The following is a 13,110-nucleotide window of genomic DNA, read 5'->3' on the forward strand; positions in this document are numbered from 1 at the left end:
GGCACCGCCAACAGTCGGTCAGTAACCTTCCGTTGTAGGCCTTTAGTCGCCAGAGAAGAGCCGCCGGATCAGTGGTGCGACGGTCCTTGGTCCAGGAGCACACCTTGAACGGCTTCGGGAGTTCACAGGATTTCATCACTGAAAGCCGTGTTCCCCCTAGAGCACGCTTATTATGGTGCAACTTCTTCACGAGCCATTTACCGGTCGCAGAGTTCCCACATGAATAGAGCATGGCCCCAGCCATGATGTGGAAATTCAGGGGACGCGGCAGCGAGCTTCCCGAATAAATCTCAGCTTCCAATGCGTCAAGTATGGTGTCCTGGATGGGAAAGACGTCCTCATTCGTGACAGCATTAGTCGGATTGCGATCTTTAACGATGGCCATCTTGACAGTGCTGGTGACGTCGCAGTAGAATCAGTCTTCTTTGGCGACGTGGCAGTAAGACTTAGTCTTCTTTGGCGCCGCCGCTTGTGAGCTAGGCGAGGGATCAGGGTCCTCAGTCTTAGATCTCTTTCCAGTAAAGGTGGTAGCTTATCTTGCACCAGGCGTAGAGTTCGTGCCCGGGACGCTACTCCCAGCACCCGCAGGTACCGGAGTCCCATCTCGGCCCGTATCTCTTGCACCCAGTGCAGAGTTCTGGCCACCCTGGTGGATTGTTTTCTTCGACGGTTGGTTTTCGCCTCCTATTAGCCTCACTCAACCTGGTAAGACCCTGTTGAAGGAGCAGGAGGCGACTTATGGCCTTAAGCCGATTGCGGGTGGGTGTCCGGGTTTGTTTTTGGTTTTAGTTTTGGTTACAGAATCCATGGAGATCCCACGAGTAATGAGGCAAATAATAGGTCACCACCTGGTAGCACTCATCCCGGGTGGAAGACTAAGTTTAACGGGGTTTCGCCTGGTACCCCGAGTGGATTGTTCGAGATACCGTAGATTAACTTCACCGGTACCACACAGCCCTCAGCTCGATACCTGCACACCTTGCATTGGGAAGGGCGCATATCAAATCAGCCCACAAAACGCAGTGGTTGACCAGCTCTCACCACCGAGGAGGTGTGATACAACGCACTGTTGAGGACCCAAGCTGGTGGTCGCGCAAGCGAAAACAAAGGCAGAGCAGCAAAACAAGGGGAGGAGAGTAAATGTGCCATCCAGCTAGTGTCCCTAATTTCGAGAACCCTCAAATACATTTAGTAGTTATTTATTTTCCCACAAATACATTTAGAAATTATTTATTTTCCTACAAATACATTTAGTAATTATTTATTTTCCCACAAATACATTTAGTAATTATTTATTTTCCCACAAATAAATTTAGTAATTATTTATTTTCCCACAAATACAATTACTAATTATTTATTTTCCCACAAATACATTTACTAATTATTTATTTTCCCACAAATACATTTAGTAAATATTTATTTTCCCACAAATACATTTAGTTATTATTTATTTTCCCACAAAGACATTTAGTAATTATTTATTTTCCCACAAATACATTTAGTAATTATTTATTTTCCTTTTATTACTTAGAATACATCAATCAATATTGATGTAGTAATTTAAATATCTCGTAAACAAATTTTTACGCGCATATTCGTTCTGAGAGTCATCGCTTGTTTGCAAAAATATTAGTCTATTAGTAATTCCAATAAGTAATTATATTAGTATATACTATTAACTTTGGGTTCCCTAATGGGAACGCACAATCACTAGATAATTCTTTTTTTTTTTAAATTTTGAAAAAGACTACTTTCATTCGCAGACAGAAGAATTTGTTTACGGTTAGGACTACATTTGCGTAAAACCTATTTAATTTCACTTAGTGCTTTGGTTAGTTGAGTCTTTGTTTAAGTTTGCTTTAGCTATTTGCACTCGCCATTATACCTTATGGTGATTCCCAAGTGTCAGCAATTTAAATAAACTGAGTTTTATCCGCGAACGACAATAAGATATATAGTAGCTTAGTATCAGTAAAAGTGGACGAGGGGACAATATGAAAATGGCCAATCAGATTTTCGCCGTAGTTAGCCGTTGAATCGGCGTAGCTATATTAGGTTTATTTACTACCTAAAAGTAGGTCTTGTGCTGGTTCGCGGTTACCGTCGTCTGCTATTGTGTATGCTAGAACTTCCTCAAATGTGTTTTTCTAGACTCTGAAGTTCTGGACAGTGTTGGTAACTGGTAAGGTTCTGGTTACCTCTGATTTAGAGAGGATTGTATTTATCCCTCATTATTAAAGACTCGTTTGGTTTATTTTGGCAAAGGCTTAACGTTTTAAGTGAATTATCTTAAATTTTTCCCTTATTAACTTTATCATTGTCGTCACTATTTCCTCGGAAAATTCATAAATGCCCTCGATTCAGCAATACGTTGTACTTTACAATTGTTATCACCAATTTCTTTCTGACGTTTCTGAAGCATATTGTAATGAGAAATCAACCGAAGTTACTATCGCCTCTATTTTCTTTTGTAATCGTGTCGACCGCGATGGTTAAACCAAGGAGTATAAATGTCTGATAAAATTTCAGTCTCGTGTTTGCAAGTTCATCTGTCACTAATAAACGCAATAGTGGTCGATGAGACTTTGATGTCCGCGTTTTTCCATATAGGTTTTATGGCCATTTTTATACTTTCCCCTCATCCACTTTTGGTGTCACTTGGGATTGGACCTAGAGTTGTTCCCTGAGGGGCTCCATGTGATACCATCGCTTCCAGGCTTCTACACGAACCATTTGGTATCAACAGAAGTGAGATGAGACTAGAAGTACTGAGCTAACCAAATTCTTCACTCGGCGAAAGTGAATATTCTTGATAAGACCCCAACGGTTGGCCCTCTGGTGGCGGTTTCAGAGTTTTCCCTACAAAACGTGAGACGCTCGCGGCGGTAGACAGCCGAGCTAGATTCAAGCACCCGTGTCCGTGTTCCGCGGCTTTAGGTTGAGGGGAAGGGGGTTGGAAATGATTTTGGAACTCGACCAATTTTTTTCTCTCTAGTGTAGGTGCGATTGAAGCGGCATAAAACCCTCAAATTTGTTCACTAGTCCCAGGATCTATTACCTATGCTAGAGCCCTTCACTTCTAGTCTCATCTCACTTCTGATTATATCGAAGATCTATTTGAAACTTCAGCTGAATCGAAAACTACATCCACAGCGTTTTGTTATTTCCGAGTGTTTTTGATTTTTACAAGTGAATTTTGATTTTGTCTAAAATACAAGCAAGACTACCTTAAGATCACCTCCTTTGACCCAAATTAATTTCAGCACTTTTCCAAAAACTTTATTTCACCCAATAACTGATTCGTTGGTTCCCATTCACCCAATTAAATATCTCCCGATTCGGGTAGATTGAGGTACATCGTTTTATTCTTCGTTTAAGCTCTTTTTCTTAATTCCCTTTAACAGAACCAAGCGTTTCAAACCAATCCAATTCAGCAGAACATAAGCTAACCTTCCCTCTCTTAACCCATAACTCCAAAATAGGGTATTTACAGACGCATTTTGGTAACAAAAACCGGTGTCTCCTTCGGGACAGATGGCAATTGGGTGAATGAAAGTAGGAGAAATTATTTCTTATCCACCGTTATGTAATCCACCAGAACCGGTAAATTATATCAATCTTTTCTTTGCATGCTAATAGCGGAGTTGTTTCTTAATTAAAGCAAAACTGAAACGCAGGTCATTTAACTGTATAGATTTTTAACATTTTTAGGATACTTAACACTTATTTCGACGTTTTCTCTCTTTATGTATTTGTATAATTGATACATTGTCAAAAATATATATTTTTTTTCAGAGTTAACTACCGTTTTATAAATCTAGCTTCTATTCAAACTAATAACTTAAATATATTTCAGATCTGAGAGTTATAAAATTTTATAACATTTTCTCAGTAACTGCCTCGTTATCACTTATCAAAGTAGTATTAAAACGCTTCTGCATGGTGTATCATTATTGTGATATCAAGTGGAAAATCACTTTCGTGTTATTCATTTGCATTTGAGTCTGACCTGTTTGTTCAGATCATAATCGTTTAAAATCAGATTCCAGTTTCAAGCCCAGTTACAAGTGGTTACATGCCTGTAGTGTGTCGTTTCATCGTCATAACACTCAATGTTTAGAGGTCCTACATCGGTTACAGCAACTCTGGGATCAAGCAAATCCAAGCATAATCCCTCTCCCCCACCATGCTTATATCACCCCAATTTATTGAAACGGGGTTCATTAAAAGGGAAACTCGACACTATACCACGCTTCTTCGGTCACTCAAAAGCTTCTCTTAAACCAACTTACTAATTCTTTGAAAAATATTCCCAAATAAGTGAAACACTCCATTGGGCTGGAAAGTTAAACACCCAATAAAATTTTTCGGTCGAATGCGGCCTCGCTCCAAAAGTAGTATACCCTTTCTATACCATGTCTTAAAACTTGTAATCATCTATTATCTGTGCAGGATAACTTCGTCTTTGCTTATGGGTGGTGTACAATTTTGCATGTGTGATTTAACCATGAAGATACCTATGTTTCGTGCAAATACTAGACTGAACCTACTCAGCGTGATGTGTTTGTTCAGATCGGAATCGTTTTAAATCAGTTTACGGTTTAAAGTTCTGTTACAAGGGGTTTCATTCTTACAATCTTCGTTTCATCATAGTGATGTTCAGTGGCTCTCGAAACTGGAATCCTGTCAGCAGCTCGACGGTGAAGACGAAAGAAGCGACTCCAAGCATTGCCGCCCACAATCGGAACTTCGCTTCAATGTCCCTGAACCCGAGTACGTGGACTTCATTCTCAGCCGTCGAATGTTGAGCTTCCAACTCGATGTGAAAGTCTCTCTCGAACAAGCGGTTAAATGCTGTGATTTGGCTGGTTTCCACGAAAGACCGCAATCTACAATCATGAAAAGGTGACACAATTTAATTTTTCAATTCAGTAACTTAAATCAGGTTGCAATATTTGTCCGCTGATTAATGCTGACTTTTTTGATAGTTTCAAGGTACACAAGACACTTTTGGCCGGGACTTGAAAAATGATATTCTCAATAATTTCAAGTGACACTATGAAGAGTAGACGATAATCATGGATAAAAAATGCGCGTGAGGAATTTCTTTTCACTCTACAGGATAGGCAACTCCCTATCTCCGACGACAGCCTATTCTGTATATACTCTGTTGCAACATCAAATGTTAGCACGCGTAAAGCTAGGCCTCTATGTAAAGTGGCTTTGCGCGTGCTGACGAGGGACCAAAAAACTGGAGGATCTTCAGGATTTACAATATCCTCGAGTTTTTTAGCTCGAGTGCATGGACCTCCAGGACTTAGTTTCAAATAGGTGTAGTAGGCGGTAGGCAATTTCAAACGCATTTGAAACTAAGGCCTAGAGGTCCGTGCACTCGAGCTAAAAAAACCTCGCGGATATTTTAAATCCTGAAGATTATGAAGTTTTTCGTCTCTTGAAAGCACCTACAAAGCTACGTTACATAGAGACCTAGCTTTACGCGTGCTGACAACCGATGCTGTAACAGAGTACATACAGAATAAGCTGACTTTCAATATAGGGAGTTGCCTATCCTATAGCGTGAAAACAAATTTCCTCACTTGCATTCATTATCCATGCGATAATTATGACGATTTCAATTAAATTACGCGAGTCATTAAGTAAATTCGCGTGGACTTCACGGGCTTGTAGCGATATGAACATTTAACAAAAGCCGTAATTTTAAGCGTGTTTCGTCATTTGCACGCTTCTAATTTGGACTTTGTTGACAGAGGATTTCCTAATGAGCAATTGATTGGTTTAGCGGTGTCAAATTTAAGCGGTGCTATGAAAATGGTCTATTGAATCAATCGGCAGTTGGAAGTGGAACTGCCAAAAATTTCCATTTTACTACGCATCGGTTCCACGAGCAATAACGTAACTCGATACGTAGCTCTTGAACTCGCCATTATGTGCTCGAGAGTAGTTGTATAATATTTAGCAGCTATCCAGCGTTATTAGTCAATGCGCGTGAACGCCAGTTGAGGCATAGAATTATTGAAGAAGACTCAAGTAGCACGACAACGCTGACGATTCGTTCATTAAGAAAGTTAACGAACCTTTGGTTGATGTACTTCAGAGCTTTAGGATTCATTGTTGCATTGTTAATTGGGAGCACTAGCGGTTGTTGCAAGTACTTGGCCGAACCAAGATGAAAATGCAATGCTTTCAGCTTTGGCTCATCGAAGTGCATTAACAAGCCCATCTGTAAAGTAGGTAAATCTCCAAACCATATTTGCTTTCCTGACTGTAAGTCTCTCGCTTTAAGAACTTGTCTTTTTGTCTCTCGCTGATGCCACAGAGTTTTCATTTCAATCTGTTAGAATTGAAATTTTACTAATGGGCTTTAGGAATGAGATTAAAGTGTTCAAAAATCTCTACCGATGGTTTAACACTGTCTTCTACTAACTCAGAAATGAAAACTTGGACGTCGGGTACTTTCAATAAATCCGGAATTCCGTTAATGTTTTCCTTCTTCTGAGACGAGAAATTGGCTTTCAAGACTCCGTTGAACAAATTGACGAAAACCACAATTATCAAGAGATAAACTCCAACGCTGAAGCGAATCGCCAGTGACGAAGGAACGTCGAAGCCAGCACCGACACAAACCAATAGAAACATTGACTGGTTGAAGGCACTGTTCATTTTGCTTGACTAAAACCATTCACTGTACTGGACGTGTGGGTGTGTCTGTGTGCTGCATTCTTACAACCAAGGGGACCGCGTTCGCAGTTTGCAAATGGAAGCAAACGTGTTCGCAAATTCAATACCGCATTCATGGTTCAAGGAAGTTCGAAAAATTGTATTTCACTACCTTAACTATTCCACGTTTAATTGTGGCTTTAAAGTATAATGGCGGTTTTTTTAGAGCTCCGCATTATGTCTCCATGTTATGAACGCCATTATCCACAGAACTTGCTTGTTAAATCGTATTATATCCACAACTTTGTTTATAAATAACCGTTTATCCACTAATTTACCGAAAATGGATAGAAAATAACGAGCTGTAAGGGTTTTGTTTTTCTATTATTTTGATTGGATGTATTTTTAACATTGCGCGTCCATCATAGATGGCGTGCAAAATTGATAGATTTATACGGCATCTTTCGTGTTTAGTATTTACGCGTGCGACGGTGCGTGACAGGCAAGGGGGGCTCACGCTCGCTTGTGTGACGTCACACTAGACCACCGCGGCTCTGCTTGGCATAAGAATCAGGGCGCGCGCTTTAAAATTTTGTAACTGACTGCCCCCTTAATTTCCAAAATTTGAAAAGCCCGACCCGGCCCGATAAAGTTTTCGACTCTGGAGACTCTACCTTTTCCCAAAATGGCTCCGAAATAAAGAAAGAGTTTTTGAGCAACGACGGATATCAGTGATACTGGAATTCTTTTCACTCGCCTGTGAATGATATCAATCATCGTTAAGACTCCCATGACGCAAAGCAACCCGCTCCAAATCTGGAAAAGTGTTTTCAGAGAAGCAACGTTTAAGAATTAATTTGCAAATAAATAGATGGCTCTGAAGCAAAGGGCTTAACCTTAACATCATCGGCACTAACAACAGAGTTCTTGAATACGCTTCACATGCTTAAAGATATACACGAAGAGTCAATTCTACATATTTTATATACACTCCATTCTACATCATTATTTTGAAAAAAAGATTTAACACGAACTGCAGATAATTTGGAACTGAAGGAAAATGTTTTCCCTGAATTGAAACTCGTTCCTCGACGACTAAATCTGATTAGTTGGAGTTGTTTGACATTTCGTAACTCTAATTGTTACGTTACGTTTGGTCATAGCTTACATGAAGGGAACGATTTCAAAATCGCGGTGTAATCATGTTACACCAAAAGTCTGATAAGACTTTTATGAAGTCTTATCAGATTTTTTGATACACCACCCTATACTGTAATGATATGTTTATTTAGTATTTGTAGACGATAACCTTGTTTTTCATGAATTAAAGTTAAGTAATTAAGATAAACAAAGGGTGAAGTTCTTCGCATTTAATTCTGACACCCACAATTGCAACACTAATCATGTAAAGCTAGTTCAGGAAAATAGCTTACACTTAGAGATGTGAAATTACCGTAATTTTTAACAAGTCACGAAAAAACATTTACGTATCACCCAAGTGTGGTTGGGAGTGGGGAGGGCGTGTTAGTTTCGTATGTGCTTTTTAGTACGGTATTCGTGTTTTTTAACTCGTTTAGGTAATATTCGGTTGGGGTGCATTAAGGTCTTACCACACATAGCTGAAAAGGTCTTTTCGTCTACCCAACATACACAGCAACCCAGCCTTCACACATAGTGCCCTTTCCGCCTAAAAATGAATCTCTCACACTAGCTACATTGCCTGCATTCCGTATCACCCTCCCCTAGCTAACCCTAGAAACCGTAGTAAAGAGAAAATATTTTAATTTGAAAAGCTTTCAACAAATGAGCTTCGCTACAGCTGTCCATCAAATTAAAACAAATTGGAGGATTACCGCGATACCAATGTTGTTTACCAATAGTCCCAAGAGCCGGAGCAGGGGTCGCGACTAATTAGTTTTACGTCCGTCCGAAGTCAGTTAAACTGCTGCAAACGCAAACAAAAGCCCCAATGTAATTTTTTTGAACGAAATTCTTTCTTAATCGGTATCTAGCCACACTTGTTCATGGAGTACCCGGCCACAAACACACGTACAGATCAACAGTGCAAAGCAAGGTCCGGTTACATAACCACACCTAGCAAAATTACCTGTAAGTTAGCGATTAAAATTATGGAATAACAAAATTAACCCTAATTTGTGGTATTTTATATTATAACAGGCTTATTACTGTGGTAATTTACGTAATTTACCGGTAAAATTTGTTAAATTACCGTTATTTACGTCGTACTCTCTATACTTACACCAATGGAAATAGTTTTTAAATCTTCGAAGGCTCCGACTGGAGCAGCGTTGAACGTCAGATTTTTGGCAGACATTAATCTTTGATGGGCGTACATGAATGGCACTGTGAATGTTGACAACTTACTATCTCGCATGGCAAATTCGTAACTCATTGGCAATGCTGCCAGGTTCTCTTTCTGGAAATGCGTATGAGAAAAACAGTTTGTAGTTGGCCCTTAATGGGAGCATGAAGGGTTGAAACAAGTTGAACTCATTCGCTTTAAAATTATACAGTTAAATATAAATGTTAATGAATAACAACGCCTTCCATTTAAACGATTTTCATGTTGCTTGAAATGTATTCTCGACCATTTTTACTCTGAATTTCCAAGCAAAGCTGGACCATCCAATTTAAATAGGCCTTGTCAAGAAAAGTAGAGTGCTCTCAGGTTGAGAAGATTTAACCTTCTAGAGTTTTGGCGGAGAACGCTGCGTCAGTGGAACACGATCTAACACGCTACTACGTCACACTTGTCATGTATTTTACTTATTAAACTTTGCGGGTCAATTTTTTTTGTATTACTCATCGCTAGGGGTCGCTAACGAACAAGTCAAAGCAGGCTACAATAAATCTTAGAACAAATGTGGCACCCGAGCATCGTGGTTGTTGTTTCTCATTGTTAATTAACACTCGAAAGAACCAGTCACTATAATTAGTTAAAAGTGAAAGAAACCGAACTAATATAAAAGAACGTAAAAACACTCGAGGACCGTCGCTCCGTCGAATTTTTCAGAGCAACAAAGAGCAATTCTCTGGCAGTATTTGGGGCCAGTGGAAAACGCGACTCTGGGCGAGTGTTGCACTCGTGTTCCCAGTGACAGATGAAATCTGGCCCAGAGTGCGCTTAGAGTGTTCTAGTCATTGAGTTGAGAAAATTACCACTAGAGTGGCCTTTGCGTTAACCTGCCTATTGGGGGAACGCGGGACACTTTTAAAACAACGGGACGGACGGACAGCCACCAAGTTAATCAAACGATGGTGTCGCCATCTAGAAAACGAACTTGAATTTCGGCCATTTACATGTATTCTTGAAATTCGTCAAATTTCCCGCCTTCTCTTTTAGTTCCCTTTTTTGCACCGGGATGGCGCTACAAGCGCGTGATAGAGTTCATTGGTCTATATCCTTGTGGATGAAAGGCCACTCTAGTGGTAATTTTCTCAACTCAATGGTTCTAGTGCAGTCGGTGGACATCGCTATTAAGTTTACCCAGTTCCTCTCTTCAACCCTTCAAGCTCTTTTTAAGCCTAATCGATCAGCGAAGTGAGAATATAATTTTTCAATTCACGCGTAAGTGCAATATTTGAGCCCTAAGTTTTTTTAGTCAAGGCGTTGCTTGTTGCAATTTCGTTATCAATAGCGTTCTCTGGTTTCATATTCTCCTAGCGAGATTTGCCAGAAGTTAAAGACAGCCTGCGCAGAACGAGTTGCGCCAATTTCCAAATTTTCCTCTCTTGTGTGGAATAGATCTGCATGGCAACTTGAATGGTACACAATGAAACCGATGGTGGGGTAAATATTTCAATCTTAGGGCTAAAATGTTTATTTATAGTTTCAAACCTTAAAGTTAGTGCCGTCTTTGTTTTTCTCTGTCCAGTGTATGTACCTTAAAATATGAACTCAATTAGGAAAGCGTCTTTTATAACACTAAGAGCAAAACCAAGCGGGAGTACTAAACTATGAACCTTGAACAAATTTAATCGAAATTTAAGTTTGCTAAGGGTGGTTTAAGAAGTGTAGGGACAAGATTAAATTTTTTATTGCTTAGACGCGTAATCAAGGGAATTTTTAACAGCTGAGAATTGTACTCCTCCCAAATTTGCTCTTAAGTAGGGGCAAGAAGTTATATCAGTATCTCAGAGAGAAGATATAAATTCGCCAGATTTCCAGCTTTATCTCCAGTCCTAACGTAGGTCCGCAGTCAATCCCCGTCTCTAAATTACAACCAGCATCTCATTGGTTCTTGAAAACTCACGTCAGCGCGACGACGCGAGTGAGGAAAATTTCCGACTGACGAGAGCGAAATAGCCCGGCGCCTCCTTTTACGTCCCCCCTTGTATTTTGAAAGGGGGACTGGGACTACGGCGCGCGAATACAAAGGCATCTTATATCTTCTCTCTGAGATACTGATATAACTTCTTGGTAGGGGTTACCTAGCATACTTTACCGGAGACGTTTATTATTTTCAAAAACATAATAAATCATTCTGTGGATAGAGTATTTAGGTAAATCCCAAAGCGGCTAGGAAATTAAAATTTTTTACGCAATTAAATTTTATTTTACAAATTTAAATTTCATTCAAATAAAAGGATTAAATTTAATATGTTTATCATAAAGTTCACAACTATAGTCTGGAATCTCAATGCGCAATTTCTTCAAACTCAAAAAACTGCGATGCACTATTTCGACCGAGGGGTTGCTGTTATTTGTGAAATCCCGTACGCTACCCGTGAAACCAAACTTGAGAAATCCGAAATCAAAGCTGATTTCGAAATCAAATAAAAAATCCGAAATCAGCAACTAAATCTCAAAATCAGTAAAGAAATCATAAAATCAGTAAAGAAATCATAAAATCAGTAAAGAAATCATAAAATCAGTAAAGAAATCACGAAATCAGTAATGAAATCATAGAATGAGAAGCGAAATTATAAAATCAGTGAAGAAATCGCGAAATGAGTTACAAAATCCACGAAATCCAAAATCAAAAGAAATCACAAAATCCGACGAAATCACGGAAGTCTCAAAATCCGAGGAAATCACGGGAAAAACGTCAAAATCCAACGAAATCAAGATACTATCTAAAATCCGTCGAAATCAAGGGAAACAATTGAAAATTCCGACGAAATCACGAGAAAAATCACAAAATCCATTGGATTTTATCAAATTTTGAAATCCGTCGAAATCCAACGAAATCCGAAGAAATCAAATTGGATTTCGAAATCCTGTACACTTTTCAAAAACGTCCGACCCCTCGATTTCGACAATCTTACATTGTCAAAATAACGTCACAACGAACATTAAACAACAACTAAAACGTTTTCAGATATTGATAACTAACCTTTTCAAAGCCACTAAATACGCTTACGTTATAGACGTCTTCTTCCATGTTAAACAAATACAAGCCGCTTGTCCAACAGCAGATTTATGCTCCGATTTAGAGTCACAAAATGATCGAATCTATAGCGTGTCCTCACCACTAGTAGTCAGAACGAGTTTTACCGCCGGAATTGACCGAAGAGTCCAATTAAAACTGCTCGTTTTGCTGTTATCATTATCCTTAATAGTGTTTCTACACCAGTTAGTTAAAACGTTCATATCTAATCACGAAAAACAGACTTGAATTAAGAGCGCCAAACGAGGAGCTCATCACTCTCAGATTCCTGGTCCACCTAAGTAGGATTGCGCGTTATATTTCTAGCGCTGTGAAAAGTAGGGTTTAAAAGAATAGGCGTAATCATTTTTTGTAAAAAACAAGGGCGCAGACTTGTTCACTGATTACGCTGAGTGGCTGGTCCCTCGACGGCAAGTTGGAATAACTACTTTCTGAAATGATGGCATACGCGAGAAGCAATCACGGAGTGTTATTAAAGTCATTTAAAAGTCCACTTAATTTTGCACGCACATTTGCGATATCAAAACCGTAAAATGTTTCATTTCCAAGGGCCTATTTTCAATGAAGATTTTCTTGAACAAAATATAAACCTTTGCGTCAAATGTAATGTTCAGTCGAAAGCGCAAACGCAAATCGTAGATGGTTTTCGATCAAGTTTCAAATTCAACTATTCGTCTTCACAGGCTTTAAACTTTCGAGAGTTTGATATTTGTTTCTCATTTTCTTTAAATTTTAGCACCGCTCAAAGTAAGAGCAATTGTGTTAATACACCTTCTACAGTCAATTTTATTCACTTGATGCTTGTTCAAAACGGCCCGATCTGCGGCTATTCTATTTTGGATATTTTATTAGGAAGCGCAACAAAAGTTCGAATAATAAAAATTCTTGGAAAACGTTGATTGAAAATGGCCCCTAATTTAAAGTCAGGAATTATATCTCTTTTTACAGGCGAATAGTTGCAACAATGGCTTCGGTAATGATTGTTCAATATTATAAAAATAGCTATCATACTGGTAATTAA

At 39.1% G+C, this 13,110-nt stretch overlaps 1 protein-coding gene across 6 annotated transcripts; it reads right to left on the reverse strand.

Annotated features, from left to right (window-relative positions):
- Positions 1 to 1,457: 1,457 nt before the first annotated feature.
- Positions 1,458 to 12,631, reverse strand: LOC149660975 (uncharacterized). Of its 6 annotated transcripts, none has more exons than XM_089842406.1 (6): positions 12,036 to 12,631; positions 11,145 to 11,218; positions 10,538 to 10,583; positions 8,939 to 10,457; positions 7,353 to 7,494; positions 1,458 to 4,889 (listed from the first exon to the last, which is right to left on the reverse strand). In XM_089842406.1, the coding sequence occupies exons 4-6, from the start codon at positions 9,089 to 9,091 to the stop codon at positions 4,687 to 4,689; spliced, it is 498 nt and encodes a 165-aa protein (XP_089698532.1). In that variant the 5' UTR covers positions 9,092 to 10,457; positions 10,538 to 10,583; positions 11,145 to 11,218; positions 12,036 to 12,631; the 3' UTR covers positions 1,458 to 4,686. The 6 variants fall into 6 exon arrangements, with proteins under 6 accessions (XP_089698532.1, XP_089698531.1, XP_089698533.1 ...); XM_089842405.1 differs by having other exon boundaries at positions 11,131 to 11,218; XM_089842407.1 differs by having other exon boundaries at positions 8,939 to 10,583; positions 11,131 to 11,218; positions 12,063 to 12,631.
- Between the last annotated feature and the right edge of the window lie 479 nt (positions 12,632 to 13,110).

Source organism: Phalangium opilio, unplaced genomic scaffold, assembly GCF_054372755.1.
Source record: "Phalangium opilio isolate 3A_F unplaced genomic scaffold, DU_Popi_V2 ptg000070l_1, whole genome shotgun sequence".
Lineage (NCBI taxonomy): Eukaryota > Metazoa > Arthropoda > Arachnida > Opiliones > Phalangiidae > Phalangium > Phalangium opilio.

Bases quoted from the DNA above. Each gene is read 5' to 3' on its own strand.
- LOC149660975 (XM_089842403.1), bottom strand. From the start codon at position 6,681: ATGAACAGTGCCTTCAACCAGTCAATGTTTCTATTGGTTTGTGTCGGT. The intron at 6,353-6,417 runs GTAGAGATTTTT...CAATTCTAACAG, and splicing joins AAGACAGTGTTAAACCATCG to ATTGAAATGAAAACTCTGTG. The intron at 4,890-6,095 runs GTTCGTTAACTT...TCATGATTGTAG, and splicing joins CTGAAGTACATCAACCAAAG to ATTGCGGTCTTTCGTGGAAA.